The sequence below is a fragment of the Cyprinus carpio genome, chromosome A8, assembly GCF_018340385.1.
Source record: "Cyprinus carpio isolate SPL01 chromosome A8, ASM1834038v1, whole genome shotgun sequence".
Classification (NCBI taxonomy): Eukaryota; Metazoa; Chordata; class Actinopteri; order Cypriniformes; family Cyprinidae; genus Cyprinus; species Cyprinus carpio.
In genome coordinates, this window is record NC_056579.1 from 4275729 (window position 1) to 4301316 (window position 25588).

Consider the following 25588-nt stretch of genomic DNA (forward strand, 5'->3'; position numbering starts at 1 on the left):
CTTTTTATCAAATCTAAAGTTACTTAATTGATACAAGATCTGTTAAGGGGGTCAAAAAAAATAATTACAAATGCAAAAAGAGAACGTAAAAATAAACGTAAACCATTTTTATCTATCTATCTATCTATCTATCTATCTATTTATATCAGGGCTCCAAACTGCGACTAAAACAGTCGCATTTGCGACCATAAATATTAATTTGCGAGTGATGTTTTTGCTGAGGTCGCCACTGGCGACTACCCGCCGAAAGCTCCTCAGGATTTAACCGCTAAAAAAGTTTTCTCAGGCGGATGATTTGCTTCATTCTAGCAGCGCCCCGTCTGTGATAAAAACGAACTCGGGCCGAAGGTTAATACACACAACTACACCGAGTGTGGACCTGCCGCTTGTACAACAGCTTTCAGCCGAGATCGGCCCATAGAGAAAAAGCCACCTGTCAGCCAGAAGTGTTTTGTAGAGTCGGCGCGGCTCTGGCCCATTATCTTCTCACCGATGCCGAGACTGAACCAACAGAGACGCATTTCAGCCAGAATCAGCCCGAGTGTTATTGCTATCTGGGTATATATTTACATGTTATAACTTAAAAATTTGAATGTAATGCCTTTTTTCCTAATTGATTTGCGATCAGATCTTTTGTTATGTTCACGTATTAAACAGACGATGCGCATCAAAATTTTAGTGGAAAAAGAGAGTTTCAGACAGTCCTCATCTCTAGCGCACATCAGCGCTGACGCACACAGTCTGATAAACGCAGCTCCGCTGTGCAGCGAGAGAGAAATGACGGAGATGTAAGAAGGGAAAGTACAGAAAATACAGCGTCTATTTCGTGCACAACTTGAACAAACTAGAACAGGTAAAGCTGTCAGCTGTATGAATATTGGCAATATCGTTAACAATTCTCGTTTATAATAATTACTAATATGGCTTCTTCTAAACAAGATCTTGGTCTCTGTTCTTTTAAATGCGTGAACTTCATTATTTGAAGTGCAACTGCCGTCCAGTAATCGCAAAAAGCTCGATGCTTTGTAACTTGCTAATAAAAAGTACTAGCTTCAAAATTATTCCGAATTCATAACGAAATTCAAACAATAGTTTTGGCGCTCCTTAATGGGGCAGGCACGGTTGCTTTAGCGCCTCAGTTCAAGGGCAAGTGAACCCATTTAATCTTTATCTTTACTAATATAGTACATAATGAACATGAATTAACATCAAAAGGTAGGCTATTTTATAAGAGAGCCTACTGTACAACTAACTGAAATGTCTCATGTAGGAGGAGCCCAAGCTACGCTCAGTGGCCAAGTGATGGTCCATGATACTGGTACAGATTCTGTGTAATGAACAATTCTTTGTGACTGTATATTTCAAGCTGGAAAAGACATTTAGTTCCCACTTTAAGTGAACCTCAGTTCCCAGGTCATCTACAAGATGGATTAAAATGCTGATACAATCAAGAAAAGATGAGACATAAACACATGACAGTATGATTGAAATGTTGAAATGTAAATAAATAAATAATAATAATCGTAAAATAAATAAAACACGTTTATTCTGTGGCACCTAAAAAAATTATTTGGCTCCTAAGTTTTTTTTCTTATGGAGCCAATGGCTCCTTACTCGATTTTTTTTTGTTTGGAGCCCTGTGTATATATATATATATATATATATATATAAATATATATATATATATATATATATATATATAAAGTTATATCCGACCGGCCCACCTGGGATTATAATTTGGCCCACCTTTCATCTCATATCTGGAGCCGGGCCTGCTCTTGACATTCATTTAATCATCTTATATTGTATTTTGTTCATGTTTTCCTGTGAACACTCACAGGTCTGTTTGACCAAACTCTGAGAATAGTCTCTAAAAACTGTACAAAAACAATAAAAAAGATACACAGCTGGTGGAGCAGACATCAGAACCAACATTAAAAGTTTTCACAATAGTTTAGAAGAGAGGATTTCACTATTAGGTATTTGTTATTCTGACACATATTTCTGTTGTGCAAACATATTTCCTGTATAAAAGAGTATGTCTATAACCTATTCAAGGGCGTGTAGTGCAGTCTTATGGATCTTAAACGTAATCACATTACAACAAGGTGACATAGCCCTCTAGCAAATCTGCCAAAAGTGGACAAAACAGAAAAATCTAAGCACACTTAGGTAGATGCTCATGCTTATGACCGAAGGGGAGTACACATAGGTCTACTCTTTAATGTCAAGCGGAACTGTTGAAACAAACGAGTACGACAAATAAAAATGTGAACATCGTCATCAGCTATATGAACGAGAGCACTAGATGTAGTGATGCATTATTTTTATGCTGTAGTTGTTCATAAATTACAATGAACATGAACTGCATGTTTGAGCACAATCAGAAAGAACTCAACACCTGAAAACTATGCAAAAACAAAATGTAAACAGATTATCTCTGGTGGAAAAATATTATTTACAATTCACACATTCACAATAGAACAGAAGAAAGGATTTCTGTCTCATGTGCTCATTATAGCTAAAACACTCTTTTGCCAAATCCCGTACACACTTCTGCATTTCGTAATTCAGTGATTTGTAGTCAGTTTGTTTTGTGCAAAGATAATTCCTATGTAAAGATTGTTTGATTTTTGTTTTCTATAACCTTAACAAAAGTGTGGAACATCATAGTCCTCAAATGTGTTGAGATGTACATTACATCTAAAAATATGACAGAAGTGGAGAAACAAAGATGTTTAGCACATGCACACATTGTAGATGCTTACGTACACCAGAGATGTTGTTTTATTTGAGTCAAAGAAGATGACGATAGGAACTGATGCTCTCTATCCCATGTAAGGATTAGCATGAACTTGCAGAGGAGTCTTAAAACTATACAGCCAAACAAACGATATGTGAATTGTGTCATCTGCTATCTGAACAAGATGACTAAATCTAGCGGAGTAATAAAAAATATCATTAACAAATCTGCATTTAAAGACTTTCACAATTGTTTATGGAACAGATTTTCTGAATTCTAAATGCATTATAAACATTTATTTTCTGGCTTGACTCTCTTTCTTAGTGATTTGGTCTCTTGAATGCACGAAAGGTTATGGATGAAATGTATCTATACTCTTTTCAAGAGCGTAGAAACTTTAACATGCTCAAACTTTAAAGAATGTGCGGCTTTCAGTGCAATAGTTTGATTTGTTTCAGTTGTAATAATTTTGAGGGTAAAACAGCTAGACTTAATTTTCGTATTGATGCTTCATGCGATCGCACTTTGTGGACAGACACAAATTTGCACTAAAAGAAATATCTCAAAGAGAAAAACTGTAACTTCATTTCTTAATTTTCATTTATTCCTATTATGATGACAGCTCACAAAGAGATGTCTTCACCTAAAAACTTACAAAGCCCAACAAACAAATTGTGAACGGCCATCCAAAATCTTGATATGGCTAAATCTAGTGATGTAAGAAAAATGTTGTTTACAAAACATTGTGATTCTTAGATGTGACACATACTTGACACAATCTGTTGGCATGCAAAAATAGTCATAAATGTTTTAGTACAGCTATCTACACAAATAGTATGAGAACTGTATATTGTGTCACTTGCATAGAAAATTCATTACCAGTTTATCAGGGTCAAAAGGAAATGATGATAATAGTTGAAACATCATTAGCTTGTACATTTCTTTCATGTTGAAAATCACAGCTGCTTTATTTTTTTATGGAATAATTTAACATTACATGATACCTACAAAATAGTTAAATAGTCAAAATGTACAACTTTTGTGTTCTAGGTGAGAAATTTACACCAATAAAGGTTTCATGAACTTTAGAAAACAGCATTTATTCCCCTGTGGTTGTTAAACACCTCGGGTAAATAATCTGAAACGTAGGTCTGTCAAATGAGAAAAGTTCAAAGTTTTCTGATGTAAAAATTATGTGTTTGTCAAACACAGCCAAAGAGTTTTCTACTCGATGTGACACATCCTTGACAATCTGTTGGCATGTAATAATAAATGTTTTAGCACAGCTATTTACACACATAGCATGAGAACGTTCCCGGTTACTTAGCTGTAACCTTGTTCCCTGAGAAAGCGGTAATACAGCGGTAATATAGCCTCGGTTGATGACGTCATCTGAGCGCGCCCGCAACACGGGGCTATAAATAGATAAGCCACAGGTGCATCAACAGGACATTTTGTCTGAAGAGCAGTCCTGGGACATATTTCAGTACGGCAACGCAGCACAGCATCTTGTTCCGCTTTCTCAGGGAACAAGGTTACAGCTAAGTAACCGGGAACGTTCCCTTTCGAAAGCTTCAGTCGATGCTGCGCTGCTCAGTGCATTGGGAACGAGAATACCCACGCCGCCGTGCTTGAAAATGTCTGGACCCCTAAGGTTGTGCAGGTGTGCTACCAAACCACAAGAAGGCCTCAGACATTAGCTTGTGATGTCGACTCAAGGACATGAGAGCCCGGAGTAGCATGGACATCCAAACTATAAAATCTTATGAATGTGTGCGGAGAGGACCAACCTGCCGCATCACAAACCTGTTGTAAGGGGGCACCCCTTGCTAAAGCACTAGAGGAGGCGACCCCCCTTGTGGAGTGAGCTCTAAGACCCATAGGCGAAGCTTGACCACGTGCCTCATAAGCCAAAGCAATAGCATCCCTGAACCAGTGAGACATGGTCTGCCTGGTGGCAGCTGCTCCTCTGTTACCACCACCATAACAGACGAACAGTTGCTCCGACTTACGCCACTGGCTAGTGCGGTGGACGTAAGTCTGAAGAGCACGGACTGGATACAGTCTATAAGATTTCTCCTGCTCCAGCGTTGTGAACGGCGGAGGACAGAAGGCCTCTAGAATGACCGGATGTACAGCCGAAAACGGAACCTTAGGCAGGTAATCAGGATGAGGATGCAGAATCACTTTCACGCTCCCTGGGGCAAAGTCTAAGCATGATGGTGAGATAGACAGAGCCTGCATATCCCCAATTCTCTTCAAAGAAGTTATTGCCATTAGAAAAAACATTTTTAGAGTTAGAACCCTATCAGACGCTGACTCTAAAGGTTCAAAGGGGGTTTCAACCAGACCCTCGAGAACTATAGCTAAGTCCCAAGAAGGCATCTTGGTTTTTACTGTAGGCATCAGTCGTCTGGCCCCACGAAGAAAGCGAGAGAGCAGAGGGTGTCTCCCGAGTGGCATCCCGTCAATCAAGGCGTGGCAAGCCGAAAGAGCGGCCACATAAACCTTAAGAGTAGCAGGGCATGTGCCTGTTGACAATTTCTCTTGCATGAAGTCCAGAACTGAAGCAATATGGCAGTTGACTGGATCTACATTGTGTACCACACACCACCTGTCAAAGACACCCCATTTACAGGCATAACTCTGTCTGCTGGAGGAAGCCCTAGCACTAAGGATGGTATCAATAACACCCGGTGACAGCCCTGTGTTCCTCAGCTGGTACCCTTCAGGGGCCAAACATGAAGATTCCACAGGTCGGGTCTGGGATGGAATATCGTGCCCCCTGCCTGAGACAGAAGGTCCCTCCTCTCCGGAATCGCCCATGGCGAGCCGTCGAGGAGAGATATTATCTCCGAGAACCATACCCTGTTCGGCAAACGTGGCACTATCAGCAAGAGGCAAGACCCTTGTTGGCGAACTCTGGCTAGGACTCCCGGGAGCAGAGAGACTGGAGGAAACGCATACAGGCGCATTCTGGGCCATGTGTGCACCATCGCATCCAGACCAAGGGGGGCTGGGTGACTCAGAGAGAATTAGAGTGGACATTGCGCTGTCTGATGGGAGGCGAAGAGGTCCACCTCTGCTTCGTAAAATTTTTCCCAAATCTGTTTCACTACCTCTGGGTGGAGTTTCCATTCCCCTGTCGGTAGTGTCTGTCTGGACAGTAAATCCGCTCCCCACATTCAAACGCCCAGGAATGTAAAACTGCCCTGAGTGACAGGAGCTTGTCCTGGGCCCAAAGAAAAATCTGCCTCGCTATCTTGTTCAGATTGCGTGAGCGCAGACCCCCCTGGTGATTTATATACGAGACTGTTGCTGTGTTGTCCACCCATACTAGGACATGACAGCCACTCAAATGATGGAGGAAATATTTCAGAGCCAGAAATACGGCCAATCGAGCTGATGACCCCCCCCATTCCCCTTGAGCTGGGTGGCCATCCAAGACTGCTCCCCAGCCCATCAGGGAGGCATCTGTCGTTAGCAGTCTGCGACGACACGGTGCCCCTAGAGTGGGACCCAAGGCAAGGAACCAGGGTCTGAGCCACAGAGATAGTGTACGAAGCCCGCGGTGCGTCACTTTTATTTGCCTTTGAGGATTCGCTCTCGGATGAAATCCTCTGGCTTTTAGCCACAACTGAAACTGTCTCATGTGTAACAGCCCCAAAGGAATCACAGTGGATGCTGAAGCCATGAAACCTAACATCTTTTGATACTGACGAACAGTGCGATCCTGGCCTAGCCTGACCTTGCTCATGGTCTGCTGAATGGTCTCGATCCGAGTGGGAGACATGCATTTTGTGTACGTGCGGGGTGATAAGGCTAGACCGAAAAGAAGAACCCGAAACTGGTATGCTTCGCCCCCAAAAGCAAACCTCAGGAATTTCCTGTGTTGTGGCAAAATTTCTATATGAAAATATGCGTCCTTCAGATCGATCGTGATGAAACAATCGCGATGCCGAATTTGCGACACGACCGTCTTAACATCTTGAACTTGAGTGCTCTGATTGTACGGTTTAAGCCTCGAAGATCCAAGATTGGACGCACTCCCCCACCCTTTTTGGGAACTAGGAAGTATCTGCTGTAATAGCCCGACTCTCTCTGTGGAAGAGGAACATTTTCTATGGCCTCTTTGCCCAGAAGAGTTTGTAGCTCTTGAGACAGTACCTGCATCAGCTCCGGTTTCACGGAAGTGGAGACCACGCCGTTGAAACGTGGAGGATGACGAATAAATTGGATCCTGTATCCTATCCGTACTGTGCTCAACACCCATGCAGAAATGCCTGGCAGAAGTTTCCACGGTGCCAGACTCTCTGAGAGTGGTACCAATTTCAATACTTCCCTTTGAGGGGATGTTAGATGTTCCGTGTCCTGAATGACGGCAGGAAGCACTGGAACATCTAATATCTCGCTGGAAACCCCCGCCCCCCGAGGCACAAGAAGCGGCGGGGATGGAGGGGTTTTGTGAGGGTAACGGGGTGGAGCGGAAAGCTCTCGAGCGCGCATCACCCAGTGAGGGACTACCCCCACCAGCACGAGCGCCATAGCATCAGGACTTCTTCTTCTTATTAATGAAAGTCCTGAGGTCTGGCTTGGGAGGTTGCTGAGCACGGCGAACCTGTCCCCAATCCCTACGAGGGGGAGCACGGTCTGCCACGCTCTGCTTTTTAACCTCCCTGGTTTTTGAAGGACCGGGGCGAGGCTGGGAGGCAGATGGCCCCTCCCCTTGAGTGCGGCGAGGAAGAAACTGAACGAACGCTTCTTCATGTTTCTTTACTTCCCTAAACCTGTCGACGACAGTATTAACCGAATCGCCAAACAGGCCAGATGGAGAGATAGGAGAGTCTAAAAGAAACAAACATTCCTTCTCTTTAATGCCCGTCAAATTAAGCCACAGATGCCTCTCCATGCTGACTAAAGCTGACATCGACCGGCCAATGGCACGAGCCGTCTGCTTGGTCGCCCGGAGAGATAGATCTGTGGCCCGACGAAGCTCAGCGAATGCTTCCTCGTCGATTGTACTGCCCACACTCAAATCCTTCAACAGGTCAGCCTGGTATGCCTGTAACACTGCCATAGTGTGCAGCGCAGCACCAGCCTGACCTGCAGCTTGGTAAGCTTTACCCACTAGCGATGATGTAATTCTACAAGGTTTAGTGGGGAGAGTAGGTTTCTTCACCGAGGATGCAGATTCAGGCAAGAGATAGCTCGCAAGCGACTCTTCAACCCGAGGCATCTCCAAATACCCACGCGACTTTGCATCCACGATAGTTGAAAAAGTCAGCGTCGAGGGCACAAAGACGCGGGAAGTATATGGTTTGCTCCATGACTTCGACAGTTCATCATGGAGGTCCTTGAAAAAGGGGAGAGACTGATGTTGCGGTCTCTCTCTCCTACCACCCGACAGCTTACTACGTTTGGGGGTCTCTTGTTCGCGTGGCCAGTCAAGCTGCAGCCTGTCCACCGCGCGAGTAACCACCTCGAGCAGCTCCTCGACCGATTTCCTCTCGCGAGAGGAGCGTTCACTGGCGGCCTGCTCATCGCCCGAAGACTCAAGAGATATATCATCCTCCTCGTGAATCGAAGAAGCACCGGAGCGCGCTTCGAGATCACGAGAGAGGATGCGTGGATCTGGTGACACTGTAAGCGAAAGGGACGGGCCCGTTGCTCGCTCGTCACGCAGACCCGCACGAGAGCCCTCCGACGAAAAGGTGGGTGCGGTCTGAAAATATTTCAGACGAGCACGAAGCATCTTCACTGAGAGCAGTTCACAATGCTCGCACTTGCCCGTCTCTAAAGCCAGAACCGCGTGCTCTTCCCCCAAACAAACAAAACAGTAATCATGCGTATCCAACTCATACATAGGACGAGAGCATGGAGGAACACAACACTTACTGTTTCGTTGGGTCATCATACGAAGATCTGTAGTAGACAAAAAGAATCTTCCTGACGCACACATGCACAGAATGATCTGAAGACAAAAGACCTGTTGATGCACCTGTGGCTTATCTATTTATAGCCCTGTATTGTGGGCGCACTCAGATGACGTCATCAACCGAGGCTATATTACCGCCGGGTCAATTCTATCGACGTGTTACACACATTATTTACAGCTGGTCACGAACAAGACGTTTCCCAATGCGCTGAGCAGCGCAGCATCGACTGAAGCTTTCGAAAGGGAACTGTATATCGTGTCACTTGCATAGAAAATTCATTACCAGTTTATCAGGGTCAAAAGGAAATGATGATAACAGTTGAAACATCCTTAGCTTGTACATTTCTTTCATTTTGAAAATCACAGATTCTAGTGTGTTTAATCTTTTAGCGAATAATTAAAAAATAACATGATGCCTACAAAATAGTGTTTTCTGTTCTAGGTAAGAACATTTACACCAAGTGTTATAGGCCAGGTAAATAATTTGAAAAAAGTAGTTCTGTCGAATGAGAAAAGTTCAGTCACACATTTAAAAAGTTTTCTGAAGTAAAAAAACACATCCAAAGAGTTTTCTACTTGTGTGAGAAAAGCACTTGGGTGCATAAATGATCTAAAGAAACAATGCTGGTCATCAGGTTATTTAAAAAAAAAAAAAGACAATAGACAGTGTGCCTTGCTTTAGTGACACACAGTCAATCTTGGCAGAGATGGCTGGATGATTTGAGCCTATTGAGCACTTACAGTGTAAATCGATGCTTCATTACAAAAGGGTTTCAAGACTTAACACTGGCAGAGCTGCACCACTTCTGCGACGCCAGTGAAACTGGCTTTGGTGCTGTGTCTTACCTATGAATTTCAAACAGTAGTGGTGAACACAATGCAACATTCGTCTTGGGAAAAGCAAAAGTAGCACCTTTAAAACAAACAACTATACCGAGACTGGAGCTTGCTGCTGCCGTCTTGGCTGTGCGTCTTGATAAATTACTGAAAAAAAAGAGTTGCAACTTCCATTAGACAAATCTACCTTTTGGTCAGACAGCACAACAGTTCTAAGTTACATCGCAAACACTACAAGAAGATTCAAAACCTTTGATCCAAAAGTGAGAAATGAGATTACTGCTAATACGATCATGGTAAAAACAGACGAATGTCCAACCAGCAAACTTCTGCATTATTTCTCCAAATGGGTAACTTTCAAAAGGTCAGTAGCATTGATATTGAAGTTCATGAAAATTCTTCAACAACGGGTAAAAGAAAAAAATTAAGCTAAGATTCCTCCCGTTACTGACAAAGATGTTGTGCCAAAGGATGAATTGCAATGCTTAGACCCTGCCATATCAGGACTTTCTGTTGAGAACAGAACAGACTGAAATTTCTCTGGATTCCCTGAATCTTTTCACAATATTACGTACAGTATAGTAGTTAGTGAAAGACCTAAATTATTTGCTATTTTGCATTGAGAAATGTGATTTTTTATTTGTTTGACACTTTTCTCATAAAATTTGGCACAAAGTGATGAACCATGATCAAGCTCTGCTTGCAAAGACTGAGACGCTCCTTTTATACCCAAACATGACACCCTCACCTATTACCAATTCAATTTTTTTACTTAACTTGGTATAATAATTATGGCACTTAAAAAAATAAACGGTACTGCTATGGGTTTTATGGCCATGACACAATGCTAGTACCATGGTATTCCAGGAAGTGCTCTGGAATATCATAAATACCAAGGTACATAAACTTCAGTAGAAGTGTATAAGAAAGTTCCAAGAAATTACTATCTGATGCAATCATTGCTCTGGAACTGGACTGTTCCATAATGGTACTGTTCTAACACTTTTTTTTTTTTTAACACTTGTCTTGGCTTGCCTACTTCACTGAAGTGGAAAGTAGGATTTCTCAATTTACAACTGTCCTATACCACTATCCACCCACTCCTCCAGCGCCATCCAATAGCAGCAGCTCTTGGATGTAAATTATACATTCCTAAACCACTAATACAGTAGACTTAATTCCATAGGCATTAGAGCACACACTGCTCACCACTGATTTCAGGAGTCTTCAACAACAAGAATCAGTTCTTCAAGGTCTAAAAAGTAAGTTATTACTTGGTGCAGCCTTTTATAATATCTTGAATAGCTTATTTAATAGCTGAAGACTTAATAACTGGCTATTTATAAACTATTTTGATTTTTTTTTTACAAAGGTATTTCAATGAAGGCTGCTGTGATTGAGCAGTCAGAATCAAATGTTTTAGAAAGCTTTGCAATAAATATACATAAAAGTGTCTGAATGTATAGTGACTAGTTGGCGACCGATATTGGTTTTTTTGACAGCCGATGCCGATATCTTGGAAAGCAGGGGGGCCGATAGCCGATATAAAGCCGATATAATAATAATAATAATATTATTATTATTATTATTATTTTTAAGATTATTATTAATATTTAACCCCTTAACTGTCACTCACATTTTTCAACATAGACTTGAAAGTGCACAATCAACACTTAAATTTGTATAATTCATGAATGAAAACATTTTGTAACATGATATTGATGTACCATTTTCATGGTAATGCAATGTCTGATTTTAAAAGGTTTCAAAGGATGAATTTTGAGATTTAAAGTTTTCAGTTGATATATAATTTCTGATGATTTCTAAATTGTGATAGAGAAAAAAGCAACAAAGAAGACTTTTTTTGACAAAGGTCAGAACTCCTGTTATGATGTAGATTTTTTTAGGTGCGCTCTTGTCATAAATTAATTTATTACTTTTCCTACATATTTCTTTTACAAAAAACATTGGTAAAATATCTATTTAGGAGTCTTAGACAGTTACAATGATATATAGTTTGTCAGGATTAGATTAGGATTTAATTGTAATATGGTAAAGTAAATGTAGGGACGGGTGACAGTTAACAGGTTAATTTAGGAATTTGAAATCATTTGACAATGGATTAAAAAATAAATAATTAAAATAAACATACTTTAGATGACAAAGTATTTTTCACAAATAAAAAAATATTTAATAAAAATATAATTAAAAAGGAAGTAAACACTGTGACCAACAGGGCACTCAGTATTCTGGGAAGTTTGTGTGCATTGGGAATCATATTTTTCAAATAAAGCAAGGGTAACACTCATTTTACATACAGCACACAGTGAAAATGATATGAATATGACAGTGGGCAAATGCATAAAGCGCAGCATAATTTGAAATCATGAGTTTAAAGTTTAAAGTTTAAAGCATTCAATTCACACGGACCAACCGTCACACAGAGAACACGCGATCTTGCTGGATAAAAATGCACACTTCACAAGATCTCACAGCTGAATTCGACTAAATTTGCAAGGTTTGTGAAATTAAATGTTCATTAGCCATTCAAAGATTTGTTTAAATTACATAAATGCGTATTTGCTTAATACTGATGGCAAACGAGAAAGTATTATAATGTTTGCCTTTCTATTACTAATAATATAAAAGCAATCATTATAATACTTTCTGTATACATTAATTACTTTGTTTAACCATTCTTTCAGATTATTAGAAAGACTTCTATCTGTATCAGACAGAACTGTTAACAATGACAGTAAACAAGAGGGAGAATGTGAGCACTTTGTGTGCTCTGCTGCACTCATCGCCGTCAAAATAAGTCTCGTCTCGAACACATCAGCCAAAAAACTTATCAGCCGATGCCGATATTTGAAAAATGCCAAATATTGGTCAATATATCGGTCAACCACTAATAGTGACATTTCTGTGATATTTGAAACAGAATTTTATGAAAGGTTACTACATTAAATGTCTTTGTGCATAACCAGTGGAAAAATTCCCTAACCTTTTTTTTTTATCTCATTCAGCCATGGCGAATTTCCACGTACCCCCTTATGCACCCCCTGCAGCCATGTTCAATACAGTCTCTGGATATGCAGGAACAGTGGCTGGCGGAGGCGGTAAGCGTGCAAGTTATGTCTTTAAGATATTTCAGCATGAGAAAACATGCTCAGGCTCACATGGTTTATTTAAATCATGTCAGAAAGATCATATTTATGTGTTGACCACACATGAACGTCATCACAAGTGGGAAAGTTTTCTAAAAAGTTTTCCAACTGGGAGTATTTTAGTTGCAGTCTTTCTTGGTGCACAACCAGTGGAAAGCTTCCGTAACTGTTTTTTTTTTTCTTTTTTTTCCCCCTTATTCAGCAATGGCAGCCCCCCCTGCGGCAAGCTTCCACACACCCCTTTATGCACCCCCTGCAGCCATGTTCAATATCGTCCCTGGATATGAAGGAACAGTGGCTGGCGGAGGTGGTAAGAAGCATGCAAGATGTCTTTAAGATATGGCACCATGAGAAAATGTGCTCAGGCTCGTATAGTGCATTCAAATCATGCCAGAAATATTGTATTTACAAATTGAGCGCACAAGAACATCATGACGATTGGGAAAGTTTTTAATGCTTGACTTTTTCAAATTGGGGGTATTTTAGTTGTATGTACAAAATAGCATAATATTGTACAATTACCATTTACAATTACAACAACAATTAAATTTACAGCACCATCATACATTTAAAAAAGTATAAAATCAAAAACACAACAATGCACATTCTTTCATCATTTTGTAGATGTAGAGTAAAAAATTTGAATAGTTGAATTTTATGTGAAAAAAAAAAGGTACATCGCCATCTTGCTCTGAACAATGGAGTTTCAACGCACCCGATGTCATAAATACAGCTTCCCAACTACTAAATACAAACATCAGGAGAACTTGAACTATAGACCTATAAAGCCCCTAGTTTTGTTGCTGACATGTCTCTGTTTTCACAGGTGCTTATATTCCACCTCCCCCTCCATCTGTACCGATGCCTGTACCTGAACAGGCCCCCAACACACCAGACTGGCAGTAAGAGACTTTTTGCTATACAAAAAGCACTCAATGCACGCACTGAATCTTAAACGCCCACCTATGCAATCATCATAGAAAGTAGGGCTGTGTTCGATATAGATGTTATGTGACGGTATTTGGTAACACGATATATCACGGTAATTAATATGCATGGTATTGTTATTGTGGGCACTTCTAAATACCATGAATAATTATATCTTACAAATTATTCAGAATTTGGAATGCATTTTAAGAATACTATTCCCATCAACTGGTCAAAATGCACAACACCGCTGTATGCTGCTTGGGGGAACACATGAGAGACACGCTGAATGAAAGCACATTCACTCTCTGACAGCAGATGGTGCTAAACTGCAGAAAATGCAGCCCTTACCCTGGGAACCCAATAAATAAAGTAGCTGCGCTACTTTCTAAAACATATTTAAATAATTTTTAATAGCCATTCAGATTTGTGGATTTGCTATGGTGTTCATCACAGCGCCAAATACTGAAATATTTAGACAATAGGCTATTTATTTTCAAACTTTATTTTTTATTATTATTTTTTTTAATCTGGACTGCATGCCCTAGATATTGTTTGAAATTGTTTTGATTCTTTATTGTTTGTTCAAACTTTACATTAGGGCTTCATTAGTTAACATTAGTTAATTCATTAGTTAACAAACTGCCAATGAAAAATTCTTCTGAACATTCATTCATCTTAGGCATGCCAATATTTAATAACACGTTGTTTAAATCGAAAGTTGCAACTGTGTTATTTAATGAGCTAACATGAACTAAGACTTGTATTTATTAAACAAAGATTACTAACTTCTGTAGCAAATGTAGCTATTGCTCATTGTGAATGTTAATGCATTAACTAATGTTAACTAATTAGGTCTTGTTGTAAAGTGATACCTATGGGTCTTTATAGTTCTGTTGCACTTTAATCTGCATAAAACTTTTAACTTTATATATTTTTCTGTATTGCTTTATTGTATTTAAATGTTCAGTTATTTTTGTTATAAGAAAAAAAGTTATTTAACCCGTTATACTGTATTATGACCACTTTTTTTAAACTAAATTTCAATACCATGATAATACCGTATACCGTGATAAAAGCATTATCAATTAATTAAAACAGGAAAATTTGATACCAGCAATTACCTAGTTATACATCAATACGACGATGTTTCATCACAAGCACTTGGCTATACTTGTATAGATACAGCTGTTTCCGTATCGATATCGCGACACATGCGCAGCAGTTGTACTGTGTTTAATTTGAATACAAGAACAGTGTTTAAAATGGAATTGAAAAGTGCAAGGTTTCAAAAAAAAAGAATAGATAGAGATAGAGAAGACAATACAGTATTGGCCACTACAACTAGGTTTAGTCTGGTTGCAGAGGAACCCAACCAGGTTGCCTGATATACAGAGATGTAATCCCCAAAAAAGAATTTTCACACTTGCGCAATATGGAATTATAAGTGGGGTTTTTTCATCAACCTGGCAACCATATGCACGTGCGCTCTCTTCGCTGTGGATAAAAGCGCCAGCTTTCTGACAACACAGGAAAGCTTGCAATTTAGCGATATCCACTATTCTATTCTCAGAAAATTGTAATTCATCAAGTGTTCATTTACGAGAGAGAGAGAGATAAGAATTGTCTCCGTTTTTGCCACGTTTCTCTATTAACAGTGAAGCGGTGGCTTTAATTGCTTCAGAAATGATGTTACCAACTCTTTGCTGAGAAAGATAATGTACCTTTTCTAATGTACCTCTTTTATTGATGAAATTGCGGGGCAGCACTGAGTAAAGTAGAGACTGAATGTGTGCGCGTGAGCTACAGTAAAGACAGCACATTAGTTAGAACGCTTCTAAAAAAAATTTTTTGTTTTGTTTTTAACATAGAGTGTGTTAATTTGTGCAGTGATAACCTACCAGCAATGTAAGGTGATATTATTAATATAATAGAATGAGTATATTACAATATACAGTATATTAGGACTAGCACATTATTATTTATGGGCTTAAAAACAAGATGAAAACAATCAGAATATTGTACCTGGTGGGGAGTGCCCAATTTTAACATGAAACCTATGCCATTACCTGTATTTGTTATACTGTGGTACAGTTAAGGAGGCCGTTCATAATGCAGAGGTCATATAGCAGTGCTATTCAATTGGCGGCTGGAGGGAAGATTACGCACTTGTCGCACATACGCCTTGAATTGTTTTTGCACTACTTAGTTTGTCCACGAGGTGGCATCACTGGCCCAAGCGGTTATTTCACAACCGAAAATGAAGAGACGGAACAACTTTCTGGAGACCGCATTTTTTCAGAGCCTACTAAATGTTAAAAATAATGTATTTCAATTACACTGTAATGTTGTATGGCTAAAATTGAGGTGAATATGCATTTAATAGAAAACATCAGTAGCAGTATTGGCATCAAAAATAATACTGGCCTTTGTTAATAACAGGCTACTTTGTAAAGAGAAACCATTTAACATACTTAAAATATACCACCTTTAGATTGTTTCTATGTTAATTTGGAGATTCTGTGAGAAATTAAGACAATATATTTATGCTCCAGAACATTATGTATTTACTATACAAATAAATTAATTTTAAATTTTATTTAAATAATTTAGAAAATAATTTTAATAATATATTTTTTAAAATAATTGGCTTTAACTTTAGTACAATAACAATAAATATTTTTAAAAAAGCCAGTTTAATTTGGCAAACAACATGTTGTCTTTAGACTTTCCTCATACAATATAAATAGGATTTTACATGAAAACATATAGCTGCTTTTATATTGACCTTGCCAGGGATCATCATATTTTGAGGTTTTTGGCATCAAAATGTTTGAAAGCTTTACCTAAAAAGTAGTCTGCTGATTCAACTTTTTAGCTCATTAGTCTGCATTAATGTGGTGTGTCAGCTTAGCAAATCACTTAAAAAGCATCACAGTAGTAGGCTACTAAAACGTGTCACAACACACCCTATTAGACATGTGCAAAGGTCACTTACATATTGATCTTTTCTCTTTAAAATCAGTATACCCTCCATCTCAGAGGACAGGGCACGTGAAGCTTTCGCAACGTACGTCTCCAGCAAGTGCTGCTATAGTTCTGACCCTGTCAGCGAGGGAGTCATAACCAATATGGAGTCCTTTAATACCTACAGGGTGAGACCTACAATAAATCATCTTCAGTATGACCATCGTTTTCTTCTCCAGTATGTGGAGTAGAAAAGTAGCAATAGAGTTACTTTTGGTGTTCATCTGAGGTGTGTCTGCTTATTCTGCTTCTGTTCTCAGTATCGTTTGGAGACATTCATTGAGTTCAGATCTACTGAATGGAGTCAGGAGCCTTACACAGGTACCCAGAAGTCAGATATAGCATGTTTATACTTCATGCTGTCTTTTGTTCTCATTTACACTTGGCCATATCTCTGAAAAATGGATACAAATCTAATCTCGCATTCCTGTACTATATACTAATCCTCCATGATGATGCAAATGCCAAGAATGGAAATTTTGCTGCATTTAATGTGGCTCGTAATCAATAAAAGCCCAACATTTCTGAATCACATTGCAAAAATTTCATTCTTCTTTCATTTTTAAAAACCATCAGCCATGGCTTATGGAGATTTAAAGGGACAGTTAACTCAAAAAAAAAAAGAAAAAAAATTTTGGTAACGAAACAGTTGATAGTAGCCATTGACTTCACTGACTTCCATAGTAAGGTAAAAATTTTATAGAGGGCAATAGCTTCCGTCAACTGTTTGGTTGCCAAAAGAACCATTTCATTCTTCCTGTGACTCTTTCTCTTTCTCTCAGGTCAGCCTGTGGATGCTGGTGTTCAACCTGCTCCAGGTCCGTGGCAGATTGCAGCTCAACCTCCAGCCTTCTTTCAAGAGCACAAGCAGACCATTAAAGTGCCCTATACTTCCTCAGTCAAGGTTTGACCTTTAACCACATGATCCTCAAAAACTAAGAAAACAGGTCCCATTCGACACACTTTAGCCACTTTTCCACCGTCTGACCGAACGGTTCTAAGAATGGTAAGGAACAGTATTACCTCTTGGGTTTGGCACGGCATGATTGCATGTTAATGTTAACATTTAGTGATGGCTACATGTAATGACATCACCACTCAGAATTGGTCACTTGATTGTTGTCTGCCCACTAGTTCTCTCTCTCTCTGTAGCTGACCAAGTGCAGTATTTGACTGAAGTAAACAGAAATATATGATCATCTTCCATAACATGATCGCTATTTACATCTCATATCGTATGTGTACCCATGTGTTACCAAGGCAACAACTGATGCATTTGTATTAGAGATCTTTTATCAGCCCCACAGTGGAACATGAAACCGTATCCATACCGGCTGGGCCGGATTGGCTCGGCTTGGAATGAAATGATTAAGCATGAGAATGGTTTGGCCTGATGGTGGAAATGAAACATCAACACATTCTGCATTTCTGCATGAAACATCAATACATTCTAAAGGTTTTGACAGCATTTTATATAATCTTCCTGAAGATCACAAGAAGTTTCACTTTAATTGTTCTGTTTGTAGAACATTTATAGAGCGCAACAGTCGAGTTCCAGAAGCAAAAGTCCCATTCTTTTTCTCAATACAGTAATGAATTTTTAAACCTTTAAAGACAGACGTGCTGTGAGCTATGAAGTTGTTAATCTATGGTTTATGCTTTTGGTAAAACCATTAGCCTTATTTTAAAACTTATTTTGAAATAATCAAGTTAAATCAGAATTCATGGTGAAGAGCTACATTACCCATGATTCTGCAAAGAAATCTTCACCAATCAGATAATAGTGAAAAGCAAATTACACCCAAAAAAACAAACAAAAAAACACCACCCACTCTGATGAAGCACTGTGAATGATCTATAATAGTCTCTTTTCACTTTCAAAAAATATACATGTATACACTGCCGCTCAAAAGTTTGGGATCCGTATTACTTGTAATGTTTATTTATTATATAAAACAAACAAACAAACAAACAAAAAAAAAACGTAATATAGTGAAATATTATTGCAAATAAAACTAGAAATCTTTTGTAACAATATACATTACAGTTCAAAAGTTTAGGGTCATTTTTTTTTCTTTCTTTTTTTAAAGGAAATTAATACTTTTATTCAGCAAGGATGTGCTAAATTGATACAAAGTGACAGTAAAGACTTCTATTGTTACAAAAGATTTTTTATTTTAAATAAATTCTGTTCTTTTTAGCTTATTATTCATCAACAAAACCTGACAAAAGTATCACATTTTTCAAAACAATATTAAGCAGCACAACTGTTTCAATCGTTGATTATAAATCAACATGTTAGAATGATTTCTGAAGGATCATGTGTGACACTGAAGACTGGAGTAATGATACTGAAAATTCAGCTTTGCATCACAGAAATAAATTATATTTTAAAGTACATTAGGATAGAAAACTGTTATCTTAGCAGAAGAAACTTTCTTCACATCTTCAAATACTATTTTTGCTTCATGCTCCAAATCGAAGTTTGTAATTCTGTGATTTTAACACATTTTCATGGCTTAAAACTTTAACAAAACTTTTAAAAAATCCTTATGGAAAAATAAATAAATGGGAAAAAGAAATATGTTTGGAACCAAGGCTGCTGAAAAAGTGTTTTGCTCTCTAAAGTACAAATGCTTTTTGGCTTCCTGCTGCACATAAACATGCCAATAACGATTATGTTCAAAAAGTCAGATCATATTTTAGAGCATTATATTCTGTTTGCACCCTAGAACTGTGACTTGTGTCAGGGAAAGGGAAGAAACCCCTGTACCAAATGTGCTGGATCTGGAAAAGTAAGTAATTTTTGACTAGCACAGACCAAACCAGCTGCATGCTGGACTTTTCATTGTTCTCAAAGTTTTATTTTACAGAGAAAATGGCTCTTATACTATGTAAACTTTTCTGGCGTCTGGAGAAGAATTCAAGTTGAATTGTATTGTAAATGTGCACACAAGCCGCAGATTTTTTTTTTTTTATTCAGTTCATATGATTTAAAATACCCTAAAATGTTGTTGTCAATGTGCAGAGGGACTGTACGCTGTGTAATGGTTCTGGTTACCGTGAATCTGATAAACGCTGTGTGAACTGCAGCGGGAGCGGACGTAAAAAGTAAGTCCTTTGTGGCAGGTAGGTTTATAATGAGACCATAAAATCTCTTTAAAAATTGGTGTCTCTCTAAAAACAGTTCCTCGGGTCATGAGTTCAATGATTAGGTCAGATTTTATTTAGTTTTTTTGCTTTTTTAATTTATTACTTTTATTTTTTTTTTCTTTCTATTATTTCCCCCATTTTATTTATTTATTTTTTATTTTATTTAATTGTTTAATTTCATTGTATTTATTTATTCATTTATTGATTTTTCCGATTTTATTTATATATATATTTTTTTTTTATTAGTGTTGTGTTATGTTGTTACTGTGGGTTGAATTCAGATTAAATCCTGCAGGGGGCTTTAGTGTTTGGTATTTTCTGAGTTTTGACTTGTTTGGTGTCTTTCAGCTGTAGTCCATGTAGCGGCAGAGGCTCTTGCCAGTGTGACACCTGCCGTGGAAAGGGAAAGCTGCTCATCTTCATTAACCTCAATGTTAAATGGTATGATCTACATGATATAACCAGAGGGTATATTTGGCTAGGGAGGGCACATTACACTGGTAACTCATCAGGTAGGGCCCTATGATTTCCACAGTGCGGAAAACACGGGCAGAATCTTGGAATCCAGTCATAAAAATGGAATTTAATGTATAACGTGGAATGTCTCAGAATTTGCTAATTTAAAATGAATAAATCAAAAGTAGGTCAGTACATTTAAGTCAAATGGCGATATGGACCAGTGTCTGTGAATATTAAACGTCAAAAAGACAATTTAAATATGAATACTGCATGTTCTGTGTGTCTCTGTGTGAATGCACTGTGCAGACACACAGTTTCATCTGCAATACAAACTCATCTGACCATTTCATTTGAGAAAATCTACCATCATATCATTTACACACACAAACATAACTCTCCACGGCAACCCGTCAAAATAAAAGTTTGGTTTAACTTAAAGAAATTGTGACATATATTACCACGGTACAGTAGAATGTCTTACTACTATTACTACTACTACTAAAATTATATGAAATAGGGCTGCGCAATTAATCGAAAAACGGTTTTGATTTCCATTTTGGCCTCCAACAATTAAGAGAATATAATAATCGAGATAAAACGATTATTGCGCCCCATTCCACCCCCTTTTGCAGCGCTGCACTTTCTTTCCTCCATAAAAGCACAATTTCCTGTGCAAATCAGTAAAATCATGTAACGTGACTTTTGCAAAATGGGACGTGCTTGATTTATCGAAGTACATTTATTCATGTTTTTAAAAGCATGAAAGCACTTGTGCTGCTCCTCAGGAAGATAAATGCCCTCAGAGACTGATATATAAACAGAACATAGACATGTAAAGTCATTTTTTAGCTCAAGGTTGCGCGCTTAAACTGTTAAATACATGCAAAAATGTGACAAAATGCTGTGCTTAGTGATTATTCATGTATACCTTCCTCGGTCATGTAATAAATGAACGTAAAGAGTTGAGAATGAAAATACGCATGTAACGGTAAATTGGATTTGTTTGGCTCTTAAAGTGAGAGCGGGCTATTTTCCTGCTGCGACTGTGTGCTTGTTAATCAAACAACAATAGACAAATTCAAAATCACACACTGCTCTTAAGTAAAGGATTATTGTAGCTTTAATAAGAAACAAAATTTTTATTCTTACAGTGAAGAGTATGCTGTTTTATTTTACATTTGATTATTAATTTCTGTAGTAGGCTGTAAACTGCTTGAAACTAGCATTAAAAAATATTAAAGCACAGTTTTCTTCATTCATATCTTTTTATGCTATTGTATTTGTCCTTTGCTTTTTTTATTACGGACAGTTTAATTATTTTCAATAATTTTGAGGTCTTTTTGTTTGTTTGTTTGAAATTCCGCTGGTCTCTACAATGTAGATGTCATACCAACCTTATTTACAGGAAATACATATTTGATATGTATCACTATCTTTAAATAAATCACTCACATAAAGTATATGGCCCCCTCATAATAGTGTTAAATAATCGTGATTACAATATTGACCAATATAATCGTCATTATGATTTTTGCCATAATCGAGCAGCCCTAATATGAAAATTTTTTATTTTTAAGGAATAATCGCACAATTTGTCTTCCATGTTTTAACAGTATTTTAACAATATTCATTTGACGAAAAGATAAATTCAATTAATATTTTATGCCATCATTTGATTACCAGAAAAATTAAAGTACATAACACAAATTTTTTTGAAATGCATAAATAAATAAACAAACATAATTTGAGAACAAATAAATATATTTCATAAGTTTCTAAACATTTTTTTATTTTTTGCTAAACTTTTAATAAAATGCTGTTTTTTTAAAGTTGATGATTCCAATGTATAAGTCATGATTTCAATGAATTAGATATGCTTTTTGATTAATCAGATTTAATTTAAACATTAAAACAGAGTCCAGAAAATTTTTAACAGAAAAAAAGAATGATTTTTTTACACCCTTCTCATTCTTACTAATTCAAGCTCTCTTAACCGGTTACATTTAACAGTTTGTCAATTGATATAAGAATTTGTAGGCTTTGCATACACATCAGCACCCCTTGAAAGCATGAAATCAACCCCACATAACAAATCCTGATTTAACCCCTGGATAAAACATTCATGTTTGCCAAGGCAGGCATGGCTATTACTATATTAACATAGGGCTGCACAATTAATCAAATTTCTAAGCAATTACAGTTATGGATGCCACAATTACGTAATCGTTCAAAGTCCACTTATGTTATTCAGCATGCTTAAGCTATGTTTTTTTTCTTTCTACATGTTATCTTAAGGGTTTTTCCAATGTTTTAGTATAACATTATAATATCATTCATATTTTTACATTTTTATAATTTAAAGAAACCAATCCAATGTATATCTGACATTTGAGGCTTAATACTATAGAAAAGCACTAAATGTTTTTCAGTTAGAGTGTTTTCAGCTTGTTTATTTTTTTATATAAAAATACGGCATGCAGTTGCATCAAACAATGGTATAAACATTATTCAATGTAAACTGTGATAATCGCAAATAATAATCACAATTACAATTTCAAGGGAATAATCGACAATTATGATTTTTGTCATAATCGTGCAGCCCTATATTAACTAGCTCCTCAGGCACTGTTTGTGCTATATACATGAATCCTGCAGTATGAGGAGAGGTTTTCTGTTATGTTTCTAAACGATCATACTCATAGACTTACACTGAAGTCATTATTTGCACAAGAGAGCATCATTTACATATTAAATAAAAAGAAATCAAGCCATTATTATTAATTATTTAATGATAATCAGAAGTCTTTCAAAGTGAACTGTCTCATTTTAAAAGTTATTTTTGGACTATTTCAGGAGCATAGAGAAGGATGAATTCGTAGCACAAGATTCAAGCGGACTGAAAGTGGAAAAACTGGAGGAGGTTTCAGGGAAGGAGCTCTATAAAGATGCCCAGTATATGGTAAGAACTGACAGTACATATAGTGAGAGGTTTGTTGAAATTTATAAGTTCATCGGATGGTTATGTTTACTGTAGGTCTATCCAGTGAGGGGCTTTCCTGATGCTTCTGTTGCGCAAGCTTCTGAGCGCTTAGTAAGAGACCATCAGGGGAAATATGCCCAAACATCCCGCATATTACAACAGGTAATCTTTGTGTTTTGTGTGCTTCCAGATCTTTTTATATTGTAAAATTTAAAATATAACTATTTTTTAATATTGTATATGTAAACATCGGCATTGCCCCATATGATAAATTATGCCGTTTTGTAGGGCTGTGCATTTAATCGAAAAAACGATTCAATTTCGATTTTGGCCTCCAACGATTATGAAAATCCAATAATCGAGATAAAATGATTATTGCGCCCCATTCCACCCCCTTTTGCATCGCTGCGCGTTCTTTCCTCCATAAAAGCCCAATTTCCCGTGCAAATCAGTAAAATCATGTAACGTGACATTTGCAAAATGGGACGTGCTTGATTTAATGAAGTATAATTATTCATGTTTTTAAAAGCGTGAAAGAGAACTTGCGCTGCTCCCAATAAGTTTGTCCTCCATTGTTGTTTCGGATTTTCCCTCTGCTCGCTACGTCGTAATCACGTCACTACTAGAGCCAAAGTTCTGATTTTTCAACTCTCGCGATTCGCGTGAATAACTCTTAATTCTCAACAAGCGTGTCAAACAGTGTTGCCAGATTGGGCGGGTTCCCGCCCAATTGGGCTCCTTTTGGTCACGTCCGACCGGAAAAAAATGCATTGGGCGGGTCTTTAAAATTTGGGCTGGTTTTTGATGCAACAGGCGGGTTTTTTATTTTTGACTATAAACAGTATTCTTTATTATTTTTTTTATGAAAACTAACTATAAAATAAATTATATAATGTAGGATGATGTTTAAATTAGGTATGGTTCAGGTTAGCCAATAAGGTTCAGGGGAATCCTGTCCAATCAGACTTCAAGCTTGATTGGCGGGTTGTTGTAGGCTAATTCGTTATATCGTCAAAACTGCATTATCATCATCAGTGATCATCATTCATCATCATCATCATGCCAAAGTGGGGTAAATATAAAAAGTCCTACAGAAAGGAATGGGAGAGCGACCAGTCTTTAAAAACATGGATTACACCTGTGGTAGGCGATGATACAAAGGCATTTTTTAAATACTGTCAATCAGAAATCAGAGCACAGTTAAATGATTTGAAAGAGCATGCTAATACAAAAAAACACAAATCGCGCTGTGCACCAAGTATAAAAACTTTAACTGTGTCAGCGGGAGCAGCAGGGCAGTGTCCGATCAAAGATGACCAAAAAGCGCCGTGAAATTAGAATCGCTGCTTACATTGCTTGTCACAGTTCAATAAATGCGGTGGACGATTTGTCAGACATTTTGAAAGATGAGATGGGAACATTCCAAATGCACCGGACAAAGTGTACAGCCATTATCAAATCTGTCCTCGCGCCACACTTCAGAGAAGAACTTGTGGAGGATATTGGGGAGTCTCCATATTCCCTGTATCTCGATGAAAGCACTGACATATCCGTGAACAAACTTCTTTGCATTTGTGTGAAATACCACTCAAAAAAACACAGCAAGTTTGTAAGTACATATCTTGGACTTGTGGAGCTGACAGATGCTGATGCTAAAGCCATATCAGACACTGTTGTCACTTTTCTATCAAAGAACGGTCTCCAGATTAAAAACATGATGGGCATTGCCACAGATGGTGCCAGCGTAATGGTTGGAAAAAACCACTCGGTTTTCACCCTACTTAAACAAATACAGCCAAACCTGCAGCTTATTCGCTGTGTTTGCCATTCACTTGACATTGTTGCAAATAAATAAAACCAGCTCCAACATACAACAAAAAACATAGAATACATGGTTAGAGAAACCTACAACTGGTTCGCACATTCAGCAAAGCGGCAGTATGAGTACAAGAACATATACGAGACTATCAATAACGGGGGCTGCCCCTTGAAATTAATAAGTCCAAGCTGTACCCGTTGGCTTGTGATGGCTGACTGCATTAACCGCATTGTAGATCAAAAAGATGCCCTCACACTGCACTTTAACATGGCTTCAAGTACAGAACACTGCTATACTGCTCGGCTTTTAAAGGAAATGTACAATGACAAAACTAATCTCCTTTACATGTACTTTCTTCAGCCTGTTCTGATGGAAATCAAAGCTGTAAATAAATGCTTTCAATTAGAAACAGGAAACTCTCTCGGTGTGTTTAGAGACTTGGAAAGGCTGTACATGACAACTGTGAGACGCATTCTCAAACCGAGCGTCTTGCGTAATCACAAGCAGCTCCGTGAACTTGACCTCACACAGTCTGGCATAT

General features: G+C 38.0%; 1 protein-coding gene across 2 annotated transcripts in view; it reads left to right on the top strand.

Moving 5' to 3' along the window:
* Positions 1 to 10634: 10634 nt before the first annotated feature.
* LOC109084215 (protein SSUH2 homolog) overlaps positions 10635 to 25588 on the top strand; it is a 28823-nt gene continuing 13869 nt past the window's right edge. For both annotated transcript variants that reach the window (XM_042761671.1, XM_042761670.1), the window contains exons 1-12: positions 10635 to 10777; positions 12542 to 12634; positions 12885 to 12992; positions 13509 to 13584; positions 16635 to 16764; positions 16897 to 16957; positions 17419 to 17540; positions 19369 to 19431; positions 19665 to 19747; positions 20138 to 20230; positions 23102 to 23207; positions 23283 to 23390. In XM_042761671.1, the coding sequence (XP_042617605.1) occupies positions 12544 to 12634; positions 12885 to 12992; positions 13509 to 13584; positions 16635 to 16764; positions 16897 to 16957; positions 17419 to 17540; positions 19369 to 19431; positions 19665 to 19747; positions 20138 to 20230; positions 23102 to 23207; positions 23283 to 23390 (1041 nt within the window). In that variant the 5' untranslated portion in view covers positions 10635 to 10777; positions 12542 to 12543. The remainder of the gene's footprint in view (positions 10778 to 12541; positions 12635 to 12884; positions 12993 to 13508; positions 13585 to 16634; positions 16765 to 16896; positions 16958 to 17418; positions 17541 to 19368; positions 19432 to 19664; positions 19748 to 20137; positions 20231 to 23101; positions 23208 to 23282; positions 23391 to 25588) is intronic.